Source organism: Macaca thibetana, chromosome 2 (genome assembly GCF_024542745.1).
Source record: "Macaca thibetana thibetana isolate TM-01 chromosome 2, ASM2454274v1, whole genome shotgun sequence".
Classification (NCBI taxonomy): domain Eukaryota; kingdom Metazoa; phylum Chordata; class Mammalia; order Primates; family Cercopithecidae; genus Macaca; species Macaca thibetana.
Genome location: NC_065579.1, coordinates 5155026 through 5176719, shown reverse-complemented (window position 1 = coordinate 5176719; position 21694 = coordinate 5155026). Strand labels below are relative to the sequence as shown.

General features: G+C 42.4%; 1 protein-coding gene across 1 annotated transcript in view; it reads left to right on the top strand.

Annotated features, from left to right (window-relative positions):
* The first annotated feature begins 997 nt into the window (after positions 1-997).
* The window catches only part of PLAAT1 (phospholipase A and acyltransferase 1), a 36260-nt gene continuing 15563 nt past the window's right edge, over positions 998-21694 (top strand). The window contains 3 exon segments of the mRNA XM_050779235.1: positions 998-1364; positions 1367-1470; positions 20306-20444. Coding sequence (XP_050635192.1) covers positions 1160-1364; positions 1367-1470; positions 20306-20444 — 448 coding nt within the window. The 5' untranslated portion in view covers positions 998-1159.

Genomic DNA, 21694 nt, shown 5'->3' with positions numbered 1-21694 from the left:
AAAAAGCTACAACCTCTCAAGTGTTCTAGTTTCCACTCTGTCAATAATTACATGTTTTCAATGTCCTTCTGTGTACTCTTTCCAAAGGTGCCAATCCAGACCCAAAGTTTCAGATCACTCAGATTCGCCTTTAACCTTCATAACACAACCAGTAGCTTTATGAAAAAAGTTGCATATTTAGGTAGTTGCTATCCCATTATGACAAAACACATAAAATTAGCGAGATATTTTAGCCTTCAAATAAGTGGGAAAAAATCCTTTTAGCTGCGATTCCATTTACATCAGAATAAAAATCTAAGTTATGACTAGGTTGAAGCAACGTCCTGTTCTGTGCTCCATAAAGTTCACTTAGTCGCTTCCTTACTTAGCTGGTTAGTATTCCTGGCCTCTCTTTTTTTAGCAGTGAGAAACAGGATACTCTCCCTGCCCCAGCTTTATTTTTAAACTCATAGCCATATCCTGGAATCTCTGTTGGCTATCTGGCGCGTGTGTGTGTGTGTGTGTGTGTGTGTGTGTGTGGTTGGAGGTCTCTGCTGGCTATCTGGCGTGTGTGTGTGTGTGGTTGGAGGTCTCTGCTGGCTATCTGGCGCGCGCGTATTTGTGTGTGTGTGTGTGTATGTGTGTGGGGAGGTCTCTGCTGGCTATCTGGCGTGTGTGTGTGTGGTATGTGGTGTGTGCAAGCAGTGAGGTTGTTTTAGGGCCAGTCCGTCCTCTGCCACTTTGCTGACTCAAAGACCGAGAGGCTTTCTTGGGGTGCAGGTACCAGGATCCCCTGGGCCTTAAGGGAATTTGTGTTGAGCTAGAAGCGTGGGTGTATTCATGATGGGCGTATCCGAACATTCCTAGGCTCAACAAAACCGATTATCTTTATAACCGTAGCGCCTAGCACAGCGCCTGGCGCCGTGAAAGTTGGCTGCGGGAACATCCAAGAGGAGCGTGAGGGGCCGGGGAAGCATAATTGGTCACGCGCCGCTGGCGCTGCGCTTTGACCGTCGGCGCTGGAGCGTGTGCGTTGCGTGCGCGCGCGGAGGCGGCTGCGTCGGGGAGCACGAGGAGGGAGGCCCCCGGCGGTCGGGCGGGCGAAGCGGGGCTCGGGGCCAAGCGAGGTCTAGCCGGAGCGACTGTGCCCCGCCTCCTGGGCGGAGCGGGCGGCTCCCGGATGGTTAGAGCCTCGTGCCGGCTCGGCAGCGCCCGGACGCCGGGCCCAGCGCGTCGGCGCCTTGGCGTGCGGGCGTCTCGGAGCAGCGGAGGGGCCGCCGGGACCGTTTCAGCGTGGCGGCGCTGGTGCTGGCGTTGGCCCTGGAGGACGGCCCTGAGTGGTGGCCGGCGCCTGCCACCCGGGTCTCTCCCGGGTACAGATGGAGTCGTCCGCGGCCATTAGCCGTGAGGTCGGCAGCTGCGAGGCCACGGGAGACGCCAGGACACACGCAGCTGCCTCCCGGTGCGAGAAGACCCCGGCTTAAGAGTGAGGTGTGCAGGGCGAAGTGGGGAGGACCTCGAGGCGCCCCGGCAACCAACCGTGTTCTAACCAACTGGCAAGTGGGAAAAGTTGACCTGATTAGAGAGTAACGGATCTTATCCAACCTCCTGTATTTCACAGACTGGGGAACTGAGTCCGCGGGGCGAGAGACTTGCTTCCCTAGGTTACACAGCTATTAAGTGGCAGAGCTGGGACTAGAAACCCAATCTGTTTAAGGCTTTTAAAACCCACTGTCCTCACTGAAGTGAACACGAATAATAATACAAGTAATTATTATTGTATTAGATTTTGGAAACTTGGATGGTGAGATTCCTTTGGCATTCGGGACTATTCATATGACTCGTGCTGGAAAAAGTCACTCATGTTTTCTCTGGGCTTGGGTTCCTCATTCCTTCATTCAGTGAACATTTGCTCCGCAGTTATTTGTGCGAGACACTCTAAGCAGAGACTGAAGGTATAAAGCAAGCTTGTCCAACCCGTGGCCCACCAGCCGTGTGCGGCCCAGGACAGCTTTGAATGCGGCCCCACACAGATTCGTAAATGTTCTTAAAACATTATGAGATTTTTTTTCGCCTTTTTTTTTTTTTTTCTCATCAGCTATGGTTAGTGTTAGCGTATTTTATGTGTGGCCCAAGGCAGTTCTTCCCGTGTGGCTCAGGGAAGCCAAAAGATTGGGCGCATGGTATAGAGAAAAACAAGAAGCATCCCTCCATAGCGTATGGCCCACAAGAGACAATTCCCCAGACACCAGTAGCTGAGGCAGGTATAGGAGGGGGATGGGCCATTAGATACGATGCCTGTGGAAACTAAAGAAGGCGGATGGGAGGAAGACAATCCGACCTGGGGAGTGGAGGAGGGAGCGGGAGGAGGTGGTATCCGACCTGGATTTTTAAAGATTGAGTCATTTGGGGCACTTGGAAATGGGCGTTCCGGGTAGAAGGTTCAGTATTAACAAAAAGAAAACAAAACTCTGAGTGTGAAGAATAATGGATAGTTTGGTTTGCCTAAAATGTAGGGATTAATAAGGATGCCAGGATTCTAGGACGGAGGACCAAGATGGGGAGTCAGTGGTGGGAAGCCCTGGAAGATTCCAAGCAGAGCATGACAGTGCTGTGGCAGCGGATAGTTAATTTGGCCAAGGAGTGGACCCTCATTTGTAGCGTGAGAGTGTAGGACCAAGGATCTTTGCAGTCCTGAGAGTCTATGAAATAGCCGATCTGGGAATACAGGGCTTCATGGAAACATCTGAGTGTAGGAGGATTATGGATGGAAAGTGCAGCTGGAATGGGAAAAGGCCCAAACCGAATGAGAAGCCTTGGACTAGGGGTAGCCTGTGATCATCTGCTATTGTGTTTCAGACTTCCAGTAACATTCTTGGGAGTACTTGTTAAAAAAGTGCTCTTCGTGTTCCTGTAACTTAGGTCGCCTCTTAGGCATGAGCAGACGTTCATTAGCCTGTCCCTATCGGCAGGGAACGTTTATTTCTTCTGACGCATCCCCAGGGGCCAACATAGAGCTATAAAGACAGCAGCCTGCTTTGCCAGTTGGCCAGTTGAAATGGGAGATTTCTTACACAAAGATTACAGACTTAACCTTCATGCCACTCTTTATTATAAACTACTCATAAACATAATATATATTGTGGTGATCATTTTACAAACTATTCATCAACTATATATAAACAATTCTTTGCAGATGGACTCTTCAAATGAAACATTTTTACCTTAAAGATTGTAGTAGAGGATTTTATAAATGTGTCTTTAATTGGTTCTGTGTTTTCTCATACTTATGAAGCACTACATTACACAATTTGCCGGAATGAAATTGGTAGATGTGGTCCATGTAAATCAACTTACCCAATCAGACAGATTATAGATATTTGCCTAAAATCTGAGCCTGGGCACCTTGGAGATATTCTAACCTCACCTGGAAACTCCCCAACAGGAAAGGTGCAGGGATTCTGGAGCAAGGTTCCACTTCACATTACCTTCTGGTTCTGCATGTGAATGCTTAAAAACTTCCTGTGGTGTTCTATGAAATATGTATTTCTGTGCTTTTGCAGCTGCTCCATCTAATAGTACTTGAGAAGGGGAAAAAAATGAAATGTTCCCTAGTAGAAATTCCTTTGGTTAATGATGTTAATCAATGGGATAAAAAGGAGCATGAACTCTGGAATAAAAAGGGACACCTGAAATTGAATTCCAGTTGTGTCGCTTACTGCCTGTGCAACTTTAGGTCTGGCACTTAACTCATCTGAGTCTCAGTTTCCTCATCTGTAAAATGATCACCACAATAATCAGCTCACAGTTGTTGACAGTCTAACAGAACAACCTGTCGCCAGTAGAATCCCACATGTTGGCCTTTTATAGCCACACCCGCGTCCCTCCCACTGCCTCCTCCACTACCTTAACTCATAGCAACCACTGTATGTTCACTATCTTTTTAAATAATTGTATCATTTCAAGAACATTATAAAAACGGAATCATATAGTATGTGACCTCTTGGCATTGTGTTTTTTAATTTTTTCCACTGAGTATAATTCTCTAGAGGTATATTCAGGTTGTAGCGTATGTCAATAGTTTTTTCCTTTATTCCTAAGTAGTATTCCATGGTAGGCCTGCATACAGTTTTTTTTTTTAACCACCGTTTGAAGGATATTTAATGGGGTATGATGAATAAAGCTGCTATAAACTTTTGTGTGCAGGTTTTTGGGTGGATATGTCTTCATTGTCTTTATTCTCAGGGATAAATGCCTAGAAGTACAATTGATGGCTTATATAGCAGTTACAAGCTAAACTTTTAAAGAAGTTGCCAGACTGCTTCCAGAGTAGCTACACCATTTTACATTCCCACCAGCAGTGAATGAAGGATCTGGTTAATGACAATGATGACTCTGCATCATTGTTAACATTTGGTGTTGTCACTGTTTTTTATTTTAGCTATTCTGATAGATGTGTAATGATATCTTATTTTGTTTTTTAATTGACAATGATGTATATTTATGGGGTACGATGTGATCTTTTAATCAATCCATAAATTATGGAAATAAACTAATGTATTCATTTTTTGTTATAACAGATTTATAACAGAATGCCCAAAACTAAGCAATTTATAAAGAAAATTAATGTATTTCTTACAGTTATGGAGGCTGGAAAATCCAAGGTCAAGGGACCACTTCTTGTGAGAGCCTTCTTGTTGGTGGAGACTCTACGGAGTCCCAAGGTGGTATAGAGTATCACATGACAAGGGGGCTGAGTGTGCTACCTTGCTAGCTTAGGTCTCTCTTCCTGTAATAAAGCCACTAGTTCCCTTCCCATGATAACCCTTTAATCCATGAATTCCTTAATCCCGTAATCCATGAATAGATGAATCCATTCATGAGGACAGAGCTCTCCTGATCCAATCACCTCTTCAAGGCTCGCCCCACTTCTCAATACTACCACATTAGGCATTCAGTTTCAACATGCATTTTGGAGGAGACAAACATTCAAACCATAGCAGATCTACATCATCTCACCAATTTATTATTTTTTGTGGTGGTAAGAATGTTAAAAATCTGTTTTAACAGTCTTGAGGTATGCAATACATTATTATGTGTGGTAAACATGCAATGCAATAAATCACTAAAACTTACTTCTTCAGTCTACCTGAAACTTTTTACCCTTTGGTCCACTTCTTCCCTTTCCTCATTTCTCTCTCTTCCCTCTAGCCTCTGGTAATGACCTCTGTACTCTGTTTCTATGAGGTCAGCGTTTTCAGATTTCACATGTAAGTGAGATCATACTGTATTTCTCTTATGTTTCTGACTTATTTCACTTAGGACAGTGTTCCTCAGTTCCATCCATGTTGTTACTAATGATAGAATTTCCTTTTTTTAAAAGACTGTATAGTTATTTCATTGTGTATATGTACCACATTTTTAATCCTTTTATCCATTAATAGACACTTAGGTTGTCTCTGTATCTTGACTATTACGAACAGTGCTAAAATGAACATGGGGGTGCAGCTATCTCTTCAACATATTATCTCTTCAACATAGCTATCTCTTCAGTTCATTTGGATATATACCCAGAAGGAGGATTTCTGGATCATATGGTAATTCTACTTTTAGTTTTTTAGGAAACTTCCGTACTGTTGTTTCAAAATGGCTAAACTAATTTACATTCTCACCAGTGATGTACAAGGGTTTCCTTTTCTCTGCATCCTCACCAACACTTGTTATCATGCATCATTTTGGTAATAGCCATTCTAACAAGCATGAGGTGATATCACATTGTGGCTTTAATTTGCATTTCCCTGATGATTAGACATGTTGAGCATTTTTTTTCATCTATATTTTGGCTATTTGTGTCTCTTCATTTGTAAAATGTCTATTCAGATACTTTGCCCAGTTTTTAATTGACTCTTTTTCTTGCTATTGAGTTATATGAATTCCTTATATATTTTTCATATTAGCCCCTTATCAAATGTGCAGTTTGCAAATGTTTTCTCCAAATTCATGTGCAAGGAGAATCCTAATGTCATCAACAAACAGAGAAATACACTTCTTCCATTCCTATAAGAATGCCTTTTATTTCTTCCTTTTGCCTAGTTGCTCTAGCTAGGACTTCCAGACTATGTTGAATAGTTGTGAGAGTGGGAATTATTGTTGTCTTTCTAATCTTACAGGAAAAGCTTTCAAACTTTTTACCATTGAGCATGATGGTGTCTGTGGGCTTGTCATATATGGCCTTTGTTGTGTTAAGGTACATGCTTTCTATGCCTATTTTTTGAGAGTTTTGTAGCATGAATGGGTGTTGAATTTTGTCAGATGTTTTTTTCTGCATCTATTGAGATACTTGTGTGGTTTTTGTCCTTCATTTTGTTAATATGGTATATTTATTTATGTATTTATTTGTTTATTTTTGAGACAGAGTCTCACTCTGTCACCCAGACTGGAGTGCAGTGGTGTGATCTTGGCTCAATGCAACCTCCACCCTCACCGAGCTCAAGCTATCCTCTCACGTCAGTCTCTCAAGTAGTTAGGACCACAGGCACATGCCACCATGTCAGCTTTTGGTATTTTTATAGAGACGGGGTTTAGCCATGTTGCCTAGGCTGGTCTGGAACTCCTGGGCCCAAGATATCCATCTGCCTCAGCCTCCCAGAGTGCTGGGATCACAAGTGTGAGCCACAGTGCCTGGCCCATATTTATTGATTTATATATGTTCAACCATCCTTGCATCCCAGGGATAAGTCCCACTTGATTATGGTGAGTGATCTTTTAAATTTACTATTGAATGCAGTTTGCTAGTATTTTGTTAAAGATCTTTGCATTTATGTTCATAAGAGATACTGGCCTGTAGTTTTCTTGTGGTGTTCTTGTCTGACTTTGGTGTCAGGGTAATACTGGCCTCATAAAATAAGCTCTGAGGTAGTCCCTCCTTTATAATTTTTTGGAAGAGCTTAAGAAGGATTGGTATTTCTTCTTGAATGTTTAATGGGATTCACCTGTGAAGCCATCAGGTCCTGGGCTTTCCTTTGGTGGGAGATTGTTTACTACAATTCAATCTCCTTATTTATTATTGGTCTACTCAGATTTTTTGTTTCTTCCTAATTCAGTCTTGGGTTGCATGTTTCTAGGAATTCATCCATTTCTTCTGTATTATCCAATTTGTTGGTGTATAGCTGTTCATTGTAGTCTTTCATGATTGTAAAGGTAAACTGAGGCTGGAGCCGAACCGGGAACGAAGACACAAGGCAAATGGCAGTGAGAATAGCCTTTATTGGGACTCGCGGGCGAGGTTCCTCGGTCCAAAGGTGCGGGCCGAGGAAGTCGCGCTGAGGGAGGAGGGTAGGGGCTTTTTATAGCCCGAGAGGTAGGGAAGCTGGTTGTACAAACAGAGCCTGGGGGGTCTTGAAACTACTAGGGCAGGAGTTGAGTAAGGGTCATGAGGAAGGGGTCTTTGGAAACTGTTAACCGAAACTGCTGTTTACGAGCTTGTGGAATGCAGGTGAGCTACAGGTCATGGGGGAGTGTGGTTGCCCAGCCGGAACTCTGACGCATGTAAGTCTGCGGGTGTGTACAAGGGTGATGGGAAGTCTTTAACAAAAGGCCTGCTACGCCGGGTAATGCCGCCATGTTGGGTCTTGATTCCTGCCTAACATTCCGACCTCTTTCTAATAAGAAAATGGGGCGGCGTGTTCATCTGGCTGCTTCCTGCTGGTATGGGTCGTCGTGGGGTTCTTCAGAGGTCGGAACTCGGGTATAGGGGTGGAGCAGCATCTGATTGAAAATGACCTGGGAGACTTCTTTCATGCGGTCCTGGATGAAGCGGAGGACACAGGGAGCTATGAGTAGCAAGAAGCCAATGATTAGTAAGGGGCTTAGAAAGGGTAGGACTTAACCAGCCACAGATGACTGCCACTACCTAAGTGAGGGCCTTGATCTGAGGTTTTTCTGGTGGAATCTTTCCCGAATATTTTCTAGAGTGAGGAGATTGGTTTCTACTAGTCCTGACTCATTGATGTAGTGTTCGGCCAGGAAGGGGAAAGGAGGGGGTTAGGTTAGAGGAGTTAAAAGGGCTGGGTAAGGGTACCGCAACCAGTGGGGGCTTATTCAAGGCTGCACACAAGAAACAACGAGATGTTGTGTACCTTGGCCATGTGTACCACTTGAGCCCCTTCCCTGACTAAGGTTAGCCAGGAAAAAGGGTTGCTGCTGTCCTGGGGTTTGCTGCCTGGGCTAGAGCTGAGATGGCTTCCTCCTGTTGTCTGATGTCAGAGGCCAGGCTGACAAGGCTGCTTACAACCTTGATGTAGGCCTTAAAGATCCTGAGTCGGGCCATGGGATAAGACTCACTGGGCCCACCAGTCCTAGGAACGACAAGATCTCTTCCGCATCCTGAGGAGGCTGGAGAGTTTCAATGAGGCTTATTCTGTCTGCTGTGAGGCTTTTGTAGTGGGTGTGAGGAGTATGCCTAGGTAGGTGACAGAAGGGCTGCAAAGTTGAGCCTTAGCCAGGGTAACCTGATAACCTTGGTCGCCTAGAAAATTTAAAAGTGTAGCAGTGTCTGCAAGGGAGCACTCTTAGGAAGGACTACGTAGTAATAAGTCATCGACATACTGCAATAGTGTGCTGTGCGTCAGGAGACAGGACAGCATCCTGTGCCAGTGCCTGTCTGAAAAAATGGGGGCTATCATGGAACCTTTGAGGCAAAACAGTCCAAGTCAGCTGGGAAGAAATATGAGTGTCTGGATCTTCCAATGTAAAAGCAAACAGAAAGTGGGAGTCTGGGTGTAGAGGGATGGTAAAGAAAGCATCATTCCAGTCAAGGACAGTGAAATGGGTGGTATCGGGGAACGCGCGAGAGGAGTGTATATGGATTAGGAACAACTGGAAAGGTAGGGACTACTGCCTCATTGATGAGGCATAGGTCCTGCACGAGGCGATAGGCACCAGAGCTTTTCCGTACAGGGAGTGGGGGGTCAGCCTGGCGGGGTTTGTCAAGTGAGAGAAGGGGGAAGAGGAACGCGAGGTGTGGGGAGGGGTTGGGTTGGAAGTGGACTGAGGCCCTTAGCTTGGAGAGGAGATCTCGTCCTAACAAGGGGACTGAGCACGAAGGAATGATAAGAAATGAGTGTGAGAAGAGGGAGCCATCCAAGCGGCAAGACAGAGGGGAGTCTGGCGGTAGGTGGAGGGAGTGCCATCAATTCCCATGACCGTGACAGTGGAGGGGTGGCTGGGGCCACTAAAGGAAGGCAAAACAGAGTAGGTAGCCTCTGTGTCCATGAGGAAAGATACGGACTTACCCGCTACCTGGAGCATAACCCTGGGCTCAGCGAGAGTGAGAGGGGTTCCTCACACCAAAGTCTGGGCCTCTTCAATCTTTGTCAGTGTCGAGGAGCTGGAAGGCGCCTCCAGTACCTGGAGGAGGGTTGTCACGTGGAGGCGCAGTGACTGTGCTTAGGTTGGGGCAGTCTGACCTCCAGTGGCCCATCTGCCAACAGTTCGGACAGGGGCGGGTTGGCTCCTTTGGGTTGGGGCACTGCTTGGCCCAGTGGCTGTCGTTGCCGCACTTGAAGCAGGCACCAGGTGGTGCTCGGGTAGTACCTCCTTTCTGGGAGCTCCTGGAGCCGGCAGGCCTCAGGGCTGCTACCAAGGCCTGGGTTTGGAGTTGTACCTTCTGTTTTAGCCTGGCCTGTCGTTGGGCCTCAGCTGCTTCCTTCCTGGAGTTGTAGACCTTGAAGGCCAGTTTGACTAAATCCTGGATGGGAGTTTGAGGGCATTCCTCTGCCTTTTTAAATTTTTTTTGGATATCAGGGGCCGATTGAGAAGTGAAGTATGAAGCTAAGATGGCTCCTCCTGCAGGGGAGGCAGGGTCAAGGCGGGTGTACTGAATAAGTGGCTCTGTCAGTCGGTTAAGAAAAAGAGCTGAATTTTCATCTGAGCCTTGGACTACCTCCTTTAACTTATTAAAATTGACTGACTTATTGGAGGCTGCCTGCATGCCAGCAAGAAGGCACTGGACCATCATATCTCGGTGGCGGCTGCCTGCCTGACCAACCTGCTAGTCCTAGTTGGGCTCGGCTGAGGGCACCGCCTCAGTGCCAGCTGGCATGGCGTGGTCAGTTAAATGAACCTGATCAGCGTGCTGCCTGGCTGCCGCTAGGATACACTCCCGTTCCTCAGGGGACAGGGTTGAGGTCATAACGACATGGGGATCATGCCAGGCAAGGTCATACGCCTGGCACAGGTATCTGAACTTTTTGAAATACTGAGTGGGGTTGGCTGAGAAAGAGCGTACACGGTCTTCAATCTTAGACAGGTCTGCCAGCGAAAACAGCACATGGACCCAGACTACTCCTTCGGCACCAGCCACCTCTCACAAGAGACACAGGAGGTTGGTCCTGGACTGAGTATGGGCTGAGACAGGTGAGGAAGGGGAGGAGGTGGAGGTAAGGGAGACAGAATCTGTTGGGTTTGGTGAGGGCACAGGATGGGTGGAAGGGAGGGGAGGCGCTGACAAGGATGGGGATAATGGCGGGTCAGGGTAAGGAGAAGGTTGGGTGGGAGACCGAAGGGGTGGCTGGGATAGGGTGTCAGGAGGCACAGAAAAAGAGGAGGAATTATCCCTCTCCTTGCTCGAGGGAAGAGATTTTGCAAGTAGGACCTGAGCTAACGAGCATTGAGCACAGAGATCTGGGTGAGAACGCAAGTGCTAAAAGGCTTGAACATAGGGTATCTCATACCATTTGCCTAGTCTCTTGCAGAAGTTGGTCAGATCTATGAGGATGTTAAAGTCTAGAGTGCCTTCTGCAGGCCACTGAGACTGATTATCCAATTTATACTGCGGTCATGCTACTGTGCAGAAGAAAATGAGCTGCTTTTGTTTTAGGTCTTGGCTGAGACTTAAAGTCTGGAAATTAGCCAAGAGGCACCTCAGAGGGGGATTTTCGGTTTGGTTTGGACTGGGTAGTTCCCATGGTCCTAAGGTGGGTAGTCCGGCGGCAATGGGAGCATCCTCTCACTGCCACGTGGAGTGCGGGGTACAGTGGCTTCCGGGGAGGTTGGACGTCTCCTAGTCCCTGGTGCCAAGGTCACAGTTAACCAGAGGGAGCCCCTGACGTGGCCATGCGTTTCGGACAGGGACTTCCCGGAGGGAGCCTACATGATGGGGGAAAACTTCCCCAGCAGTGATTGAATTGAGTCTTGGATTTGGTGAAATGGCTCCTGGCCGTTTGGTGAAGGAGGTCCTGGCTTGGGGAGAGGAGAGCCTGCCCGACCCGGCAGTGGCCTGGGGGGGGGGGGCGGGTCTCCTCCCGGGTTTCGGCACCAAATGTAAAGGTAAACTGAGGCTGGAGCCGAACCAGGAACGAAGACACAAGGCAAATGGCAGTGAGAATAGCCTTTATTAGGACTCGCGGGTGAGGTTCCTCGGTCCAAAGGTGCGGGCCGAGGAAGTCGCGCTGAGGGAGGAGGGTAGGGGCTTTTTATAGCCCGAGAGGTAGGGAAGCTGGTTGTACAAACAGAGCCTGGGGGGTCTTGAAACTACTAGGGCAGGAGTTGAGTAAGGGTCATGAGGAAGGGGTCTTTGGAAACTGTTAACCGAAACTGCTGTTTACGAGCTTGTGGAATGCAGGTGAGCTACAGGTCATGGGGGAGTGTGGTTGCCCAGCCAGAACTCTGACGCATGTAAGTCTGCGGGTGTGTACAAGGGTGAAGGGAGTCTTTAACAAAAGGCCTGCTACACCGGGTAATGCCGCCATGTTGGATCTAGATTCCTGCCTAACGATGATCCTTCGTATTTCTGGGATATTGAAAGGAGTTAATCAGCTTGCTTTAGGCAGACAATAAGTAAAGGATCCCCAGAGAACCTCTGACCCACCCCACAAGTGCTTACATCAGATGTTTTGTGCAGATAAGGGAACTTGCACAGGGGACTTGCCTAAACATGCCCAAAGCAGACTAAGGGCCCCGCATGCACACTGGAGGAATATGTGGAGCCACCAGAAATTCACGCCTTATACAGATAGGGAACTCAGCCTCATCAGGTTATATATAAAGCCTTTGTATTCAGCTGTGAGGGAGCAATGACCAACCTGCTTTCAGGACCCCTCTCTCTGCTGAGAACTTTCCTTTTGCTTAATAAATTCTAATCCAGTCACTCTTCAAGTGTCTGTGTACCTAATTGTTCTGGTCATGAGACAAGAGCCTAGAGCTAGCTGAGCTAAGGAGTAAAAAATCCTGCATCAATATCAGTTCTAATGTCTCCTCTTTCATTTTAGATTTTGTTGGGGTTTTTTCCTTTTTCCTTGTCTCAAGATATTTTTTAATTTTCCTTTTAATTTTTTGTTTGACTCATTGGTTGTTCAGGGACATGTTATTTAATTTCCACATATTTGTGAGTTTTCCAAGATTCCTCCTGCTATTGATTTATAGGTTTGTGCCATTGTGGTCAGAAGAAATACTTGATAGGATTTCAGTCTTTTTAAATTTGTTGAGATTTGGTTTGTGATCTAACATATAATCTCTCCTGGAGAACACTCCATGTCAATTGAGAAAAATGTATATTCAATTGTTGTTACATGAAATTTTCTGTAAATATTTGTCAGGTCCATTTGGCTTAAAGTATAGTTCAAGTTCAATATTTCCTTGTTGATTTTTGGCCTAGATCTGTCCAATGTTGAAAGTGGGACATTATTGTATTACAGTCTATGTCTCTCATCAGATCTATTAATACTTGCTTTATATATTTAGGTGGTTTGATATTGGGTGTATATATATTTATATTGTTATATTTTCTTTATGAATTGACCCTTTCATCATTATATAATAACTTTTCATATCTTTCTGCAGTTTTTCACTTGCAGTCTATTTTGTCTGATAGAAGTATAGCTACTCCCACTTTGTGTTGGTTTCCTTTTGTGTGGAATATCTTTTTTCATCTCTTCATTGTCCGCTATGTGTGTTGTTAAAGGTTAAGAGAGGTGAAGTTAATCTATTGTAGGCAGCATGTAGTTGGGTCTTTTTTTTAATCCATTGACCCATTCAATATGTTTTGACTGGAGAATTTAATACACTTACATTCAAAGTAATCATTGGTAGGTAAGAACTTACTGTTGCTGTTTTGTTGTTTTCTGGTTAATTTGTAGATCTTTTGTTTTCTGTTTTCCTCTCTTGCTTGCTTCCTTTGCAATTTAATGATTTTTTGTAGTGGTATGCTTTGAATTCTTTATTTTTATCTTTTGTGTATCTACTAAGAATTTTTCCTTTGTGGTTACTCAGAGACTTAGTTCTTATACTAATAACAAGCTATTTTAAGCTTATAATTACTTAACTTTGATCACTTGTACAAATTCTAAACTTTTACTATCCCCTCCAACAATTTGTTTTTGTTGACACTTTTTAAAATAGTTTTTGTCATGTCCATTAGCATAGTATGGTTGCTATATGTGTTTTGAATAGTTTTTCTTTTTTTAACCTTTATATTAGAGATGTAATTTATTTTCATGCTACCATTACAGTATGAGTGTTCAGTGTTTGACTATATACTTGCTTTTACCAGTGAGTTTTTATTTTTATATATTTCCATGTTGCTACTTAGTGATATTTTCCTTCAATGTGAAGTACCCCTTTTAGTATTTCTTGTAAGGCAGGTCTAGTTGTGATAAATTCCCTCAGCTTTTGTTCGTCTGAGAAAGTGTTTTTTAAAGCTCCCCTTCCTCTCTTCCTTTTTGAAGGACAGGATTGCTGAGTATAGTGTTCTTTTTTTTTTTTTTTTTTTTTTTTAAGCTCTTTGACCGTATCTTACTCCTTTCTACCCTGCAGGGTTTCTGTTGAAAGATCTAATGGGGGTCCACTTTTATGTAACAAGTTGCTTTTCCCTTAAAGCTTTCCTATCTTCTCTCTGTCTTTAACTTTCTACAATTTGATTATTATGTATCTTGATGTGGTTTGCTTTGGGTTCATCTTATTAGGTGTTTGTCAAGCTTCTGGATTTCTGTTTCCTTCCCCACACTTAGGAAGGTTTTTGCAATTGCAGTAGATTCTCATTTAATGTTCATACGTTCTTGGAAACTGCAACTTTAAGCAAAATGATTTATAGCAGGTTTTTGAATAACATCATTTTATTCAATGTCATTTCATTATGTTGATGAGAAAAAATTCCTTTCATTATATGTTGTTTTGCTTTAAGTCACAGTTTCCAAGGACCTATCAATGACATTAAATGAGGACTTGCTATATTTCTTTGAATATATTTTCTGTCCCTTTCTCTCTTCCCTTTCTGGTACAACAATAATTCACATATTCTGTTTAATGCTGTCCACTAAGGCTGTTAGACTGTTTCACTCCTTTTCATTCTTTTTTCTTTTCAGTCCTCAAATTAGGATTTACCAATGACCTGTATTCAAGTTTGCTAATTCGTACTTCTGCTTGATTTATTCTACTGTTGAACCTCCTTATTGGATTTTTCAGTTCAGTTATATTATTCAGTTTGATGGTTTGTTTGGTACTTTTTAATATTTCTGTCTCATTGTTGAAGTTCTCAGTTTTTTCATGCATTGTTTTCCCTACCTTAGTAAGCATTGTTATGACTGCCCTTTTGAATTCCCTGTCAGATAAATCACATATTTACATTTCATTAGAGTCACTTTCTGGAGATTTAATTTATCTTGTTCTTTTATTTGTAACATATTTCTGTGTTTCTTCATTTTCCTCCATTCCCTATGTTGTTTTCTGCACATTAGATAAAAGAACCACCTTTCTCAGTCTTGCTAGACTGGTCTTGTGTCGGAGATGTTCCTTTCCAATCAGCCTCATCAAAGATTTTTAGAAGCCACTAACTTGTTTTTGCTTGTAAAATCTCCTATTTTTTATTCTTAGTGCCCCCTCCCAACCCAAATTAAAGAGTTTCAAGTTATTGCCTTGAGAGAGGTGGGATAAAAGCCAGTCCCTTGAAATGCAGCTGGAGAGACTGCGGTGTTAGTTGTATGTTCCAGTTTCTTTTTTCTTTGTAGAGAAGCTTAGAGCAGAATTAAATCTCCCATTCATTCTGCCCTGTACCAAGGAGAATGTCTGAGGCGGATGCCTTTATTCTTGATAGACTGCTCACATTGGAGGAGAGATTGCTGCTGAACATTTTCAAGTTAAAAAGCCACCTTTTTGTTCTTTGTTGTCTAGGAGACTCAAAAGTGAAGAACTTGTGTCAGCTCTCAGACTAGAAGCCTGTCTCTTGGGTGAAGGCTATAAAAGTTAGAGCACTCCATGTGTGCAGAAACTACTTCCAGAGAAAGTCTGCAGGTCTGGATTTCTTACTGGCACAAGCCAGAGAAAAAGGTGTAGGGGAAGTAACCACTCTCCCGTTGGAACAAGCAAAAGTCTCACACCCTCCTGGCAGGGAGAAACTTCTGGTCTAGAGTTATTACTAAAGCAAGCCATAGAGGAAGGTGCAAGGAGTGCCCACTTTCCCTTTCAGACATGAAGAAGCAGCCCCCCTGCTCCCCTCCCCCACCTCTTTCCAATTGGAGATTAAAGGAGTTTATTTCCAGAGCAAGTCAGGGGAAAAGGTGTGGGAGTTCCATCCCTCCCATTCTTGCTGCCAGAGGTCTCCAGTTTCTTTCAACAGAGAGATGGCTGAGCTGGATTGTTGCTGGAGCAAGCAGGGGAAAGAAGTGCAACAAGTGCCTATCTCCTGTACAAGCAAGAAGTCGCAGACCTTTCTTGCGGGGAGAGGCTTCTAGTCTGGAGTTATCACAGAAGCAAGCCAGGGGAAAAGATACAGGAATGCCCTTTTTGCTTCTCAGTCATGGAGAGATCCCCCAGCTTCACTTTCACAAGAGATTGCAGAAATTTATCTCAGGAACAAACCAGGCAAGAAAGCATATTCTTGCTGGCAGAGGCCTCCAACCTCTTTCCCTTCAGAAATTGTAGGGCTGGAATTGTCACTAGAACAAACTAATGAAGATGGTGGGAATATTGTCCTTGTTTAGGCTTGAAGAGGTTTATTCTTTATTTGCTGTATAGGCTCCCAGATACTGGTGTATTAGAGACCAGTACCACATTGAACTTCTGGAAAAGAATGTAGCCAAATCCTTTCCAGGGAGAGATTGGAAGCTGGGCTGATCCTGGGCACTACAGCAGCTGACAGCTTTCAAGGTTTGAAACCTCCCTTTGTTTTTTGTGCTTGAGGGAAATCCTCCAATGCCTTTTTCTTACTCTTTCTCAGACACAGTGATTTAAGAGCCAAGCCTTTTAAAAGGGATGGTAAAAGTTGAACATTAGGTGTATGGTACAAGCCCCTTACTCCTTGAGACTGTGCTAGGAGTTGGGATTCCTTTCCTAATTATAAGACTCTGTGCATAGGGTGGGGTTTGTGCATGAGTGTGTCTCCACTTTTCCTACCAATTTTGATGTGGATATTTTCTTCTTTGTCTAGTGTGTAGGCGTCTTTCAGCTGGATTCTGCCTTTCTTTTGGAGAGAATTGATCTGTGTGTAGGTGTTTCCTTAGTGTGTTTGTGGGAGAAGGGATAGTCAGGGAGCCTCCTATTACACCATTTTGCTGAGGTCCCCGTATTGTGGTTTTAATTTGCATTTTCCTAATGACTAATGGCTTTCTTGACATCTGTGTATTTTCTTTGGTGAAAGTAGTCTGTTTGCATTACTATAAAGGAATATTTGAGACTGGGTAATTTACAAGGAAATGAGAGTTAATTGACTTACAGCTCCACAGGGCGTACAGAATGGTGCTGGTGTCTGCTGCTGGTGAGGGCCTCGGAAAGCTTACAATCATGGTGGAAGGCATGGGGGACCAGGTGTATTCATGGTGAGAATGGGAGCAAGGGGCGGTGGGAGGTACCACACTCTTGTAAACAACCAGATCTCTTGTGAACTCACTCATCACCAAAGGGTTGGCACTAGCCATTCATGAGGGATCCACTCCCATGATCTAGATGCCTCCCACCAGACCCCACCTCCAACACTGGGGATTACATTTCAGCATGAGATTTGGCAGTAATAAATATCCAAACCATATAACCTACATTCTAATTGTATTGTCTGCTTTTTTATTGTTGAGTTTGGGGAGTCCTTTATATGTTCTAGATACTAGTTCTGTCACAGATATGTGGTTTGCAAATATTTTCGCCCACTCTGTAGTCCGTCTTTCCATCTTAACAGGATCTTTTATAGTACAAAAGTCTTTAATCTTAAGGACAATCAGTTTACCAATTTTTCCTGATAAGGATCATACTTTTGGTATCAAGTCTGGGAACTCTTTGTCTACCCTAGACCCTAAAAATTTTTCTCCTATGTTTTTCTCTGTATTTTATAGTTTTACATTTAAGTCAGTTATCCATTTTGAAATAATTTTTGCGTGAGGTATGAAATTTAGGTCAAGGTTTGTTTATTTGTTTGTTTGCCTATGGATGTCTAATTGTTTCAGCATCAGTTGTCAAAAATCTTTTATATAATAGTGTATGACCTTGACCAGTTAAACTACCTGCCTGGTTTTGTTTTCTTTGTCTAAAAATGAGGAGATTGGACTAGGACTAGATGGGTATCATTTAAGCTGCATTCCTGGAAGTTCTGGGGTCTCAGGAATCCTCAACAGGAGCAGCAATGTGGGCGAGTGGTGAGTAGGGCTCTCATGCTGTCCCTGACTTCGTTCAGGGCAGTGCTGCTTGTTAGGCTTTATATTTTTATGCTTCTATTTGATACATGCTTTGACATGGTACCCACTGCTGTAAACAAGTTTGGAGACCATCAGATTAGATAATATCTGAAGTACCTTTCTGTAGTCCATTGCTATGATTCTAAGTGTTCAGTATCATAACTCACTTTTTACCTTGCATATTAGCCTTCAGATTCCTCTGTTAGTTTCTTGAGGGATTACTCTTATGAAATCTTATTTCTCTTTATAAATATGATAGACTTTATGAAATCGATTAACTTAACAGTTTATGAATCAATTTATATGTCAGAAATTGAAAATTTGTTAAATATATTAGAATTTTACAGTTGCATCACTTATTTCACAGAATTATCATGCCTGGAAGAGAGCATAAGGAACTAAAATCCTACATTAACCGTGTACCAATCTCAGTGTCTCTCTTATCATCCACCTGTTTAGCTCTTGCCAATTCACAGAGCATTTGCAACAGTTTTTTACCAGCTCCCAAAGGGTTACTTGCAAAAGCTTTTTACCAGCTCCCTAAAGGTTACTTGCAAACAGCTTTTTGAGATAAACAAAATCAGGCTTATATGCTCATACCTGTTTTCAACATGAGGAAACAGACTCAGTTCCAGTGACCTGCCCAAACTTACAGAACTACCAAGTGTCGAGTAGAAGACTAAGAGAAGAGCTCACATCATTAATACCTAGTCAAGTTATTTTCCTTCTATATTTTATATATTAGGGTTTCAGTGGGTATTTTCCAAAAGTTGGTATTTGCTACTTTAGCTTTTTATCTGTAAAGTGAGATAACATAACACACTCAAATAGTTGTGTATTTTTTCTTTTTTGCAGTTAGATAGGGTTGAGATAGTGCATTTGAAAAAATAATGCCCTAGAAAGTGCTCACCATTCAAATGGTGGTTATTATCATATACTCTGGCTGCATCTTGGAATCATAGCAGGCAGCTTTGTGTGTTTGCTGATTCCTATTCACGGGAAATGTGTTTGTTTATATCACAGTGTATTATCTATTTTTCCTTTTAGTACCCATGTGGCCAAATTACGAACTGCCATATTAATAAGATGCAAACATATTTGAGAGGGTGGTTAGACTTAATGGTTTTCATAAAGTTGTTTTAATAGTTATTTTTCAACAGATGCACAGCTTACATTTGGCCACATCTCTGTGACAGTGTGATGACTGAACTTTTCAACAGATGGCATACAAATACTTGGGAAAACACCCTTCTAATATTAATTGTTATAAAAAAGACTTTTAGAGTGCCAGAAGAATGATTGCCTGTATTCCCAAGTCCTTAGTCTCTGCTATTATAATTATAATTTAGATGATTTGGAAGTTTCTATTTCTGGCACTTGGATTTGTTTTGTAAATGAGCATATATATCTGCATTAGAGTGAAATGATGAGGAACACGCTGTTGTCAATTAGAGATTCAACATAGATACAGCATTTAAATCCTCCTTTGTTTGTTGATAGATGTACATAATCTCCTCTTGCTGAGTCATTCTACTTCTATTCCATACATAGAAAATAGAACTTTTCATAAGAATCAGCTGTGAGATACTTATGTGTTCTTTCTAAAAAGTATTGACTTAAAAAAAAATGACCAAACTTAGAATTTGAAACATGTTCATCAATGTGATGAACTCCCCAGCTTTCCAAGTTGTCCTGCGTCTGCTGTTGACCACCTCGCATGGCTTCTGGAATCAGTAAGTGAGGAATCTGACAATAAGTAGGGCAGGAAGGAGAGTCGTGAAAATCTGTGGTGGCATGTATCATTGTTACAATGACAAAGGGCATTTACTGATGTTTAGTGGGTGCAAGCCAGAGTACCTATACATGCTACACTACACAGTATAGTTTTAAACCAGAAAGAAAAATTCCATGTCCTACATTAATTTGAACATCTGACTGGACATCCATCTGAGCCTGGAATCCAACTCTGCTTAAATGAAGTGACAGAGTAGGTTTTGTAATACATGGTATTTTTGCAGAGTTTTATAATACATGGTGTTTTTGCAGAGTTTTAGTACCCTCAGAATGTTGAATGTTAGCATCCACCCATACCTCTGCTTCTTGATTTTACTATACTGCTGTATAAAAGCTTGAAAGACTTCTGATCTGATTTTATTGCTCCTGAATTCTGACTTTTTCATGCTAAATAAGTGTAAGCATATAAATCCTTTTTTATATCCTTAAGTATAGTCATAGACTGAACATTTAGTAAACAGATATTATAAATTTACTTTCCGATTTCCCTTTTTATCCTAAATAGACCATATTTTAATATTTAATCCTTGATATTTTTAAAATCTGTGTAAGTTATATTATGCATGGATTTCTAGATTTAAAGAGAAAATTACAGAATGCTTGTTATTGTAAAGGGGCTCTGAAATTGATTGGGATGAGAAGCATTACTATAGAAAATTAAGTAAAACAAGACAAATTTTTTCTCTACTTGTCCCCTTGTGCACACATAATTCAGTGTTAGAATCATTCAAAGAAAAGGACAGGGTCGTGATTCTAAGTCTTTAGTATGGAATGCAGTCTCAATAAATTCGGTATCATTCTGCTTTTATGGATGTCTTAAACTGATTTTCTTTTGGCAAGTTGTATTAGCTAGTTCTTCTTTGTGTTTGTCATTGCAGATGGCGTTTAATGATTGCTTCAGTTTGAACTACCCTGGCAACCCCTGCCCAGGGGACTTGATCGAAGTGTTCCGTCCTGGCTATCAGCACTGGGCCCTGTACTTGGGTGATGGTTATGTTATCAACATAGCGCCTGTAGGTGAGGTTTATTTCCAGTGGCTCCTGGGAGCAGATTTTTAGTGTTCTTGTTACAGGAAGGAATCATGGGTGAAATAATAAACAAAACAAAATAGAAATAAAATATAGAAAGCAGATAAATCTAACTAATCTAGGTTTAGAGAAGGATATTCTGAAACCAAAGCAGCATTGAAGAAATCACAAAGGCCATTCACATTAAATTTTAAAGCCTCTGGATTTAAAAAATTACAATTAAAAAGTAAATAACCAGCTGGGAAAAATATTTGCCACAAACATGGCAAGGTTCATTGTCTTTACATATCACACAAATAGGTTATTTCAATTCATTCAACACCTATTTGTAGATCACCTAGTATGTTCTGAATGCTATTCTAAGTGCTGGGGGTATACAGACATCTCCCTGCATGGTGAAGTTTACATTTTAGTAAGCAGGGACAGACCATGAGCAAGTTACACAAATGTTAAAATTGTGATAAGTGATACAGAAGAAATAAGAAGGTAGGATGAGAAGTGCTGAGGGCAGAACGTGGTGGGTGGAGATGCTGTGATTTTAAATGAAGTGGTCAGGAAAATTTCTTAAGAAAGTGACATTTGAGGAAAAACATAAAAGAGGTAAAGAAACCGGTCAGATGCTATCTGTAGCAATAGTATCCGAGGTCAAGGGGGGACAGCAGACAGTAAAACCTCAACAAACAAATGGATAAAGAATTAGGAACAGTTTGTAAAAGAAGAGAAGCAAAAACTAATACACTTTTTGAAAAAATTTCAACTTTCTGGCCTAGGAATTGTAAAATAAACCAATAAAATATTTCATGCCTATCTCATTAGCAAAGGTTAAAAAGTGATAACAAGCAGTGTTGATAAGAATATAGTGAAATGAACATAAAGGTATTGTTGATGGTAATATAAACTGATAAGGACTAGGACTTTAGACGGGTTCGTATTCTCTGACCCTGTAATTGTACTTCTAGGAATCTATTCTGGGGAAGTATTTAGAGATGTAGACAAGCATTTCTATGTAATGATATTCACTTCTGTGTCATTTATAATGGTTAAAGTAGACAATGGCATATGTTCGATAGGGGAATGATTAAATAAATTAAGATTTAGCCACATAATATTAGTTATCTAATATTCTTTACTGAGGAATCTTCATTGCTTCATGGAGGGAAACTGCAGAAAGAGCAGAGGTGGTGCTGGCCTCAGAGATGCCTACGTCTAGGGGTTTAACCACTATTTAGACTCTCCGTC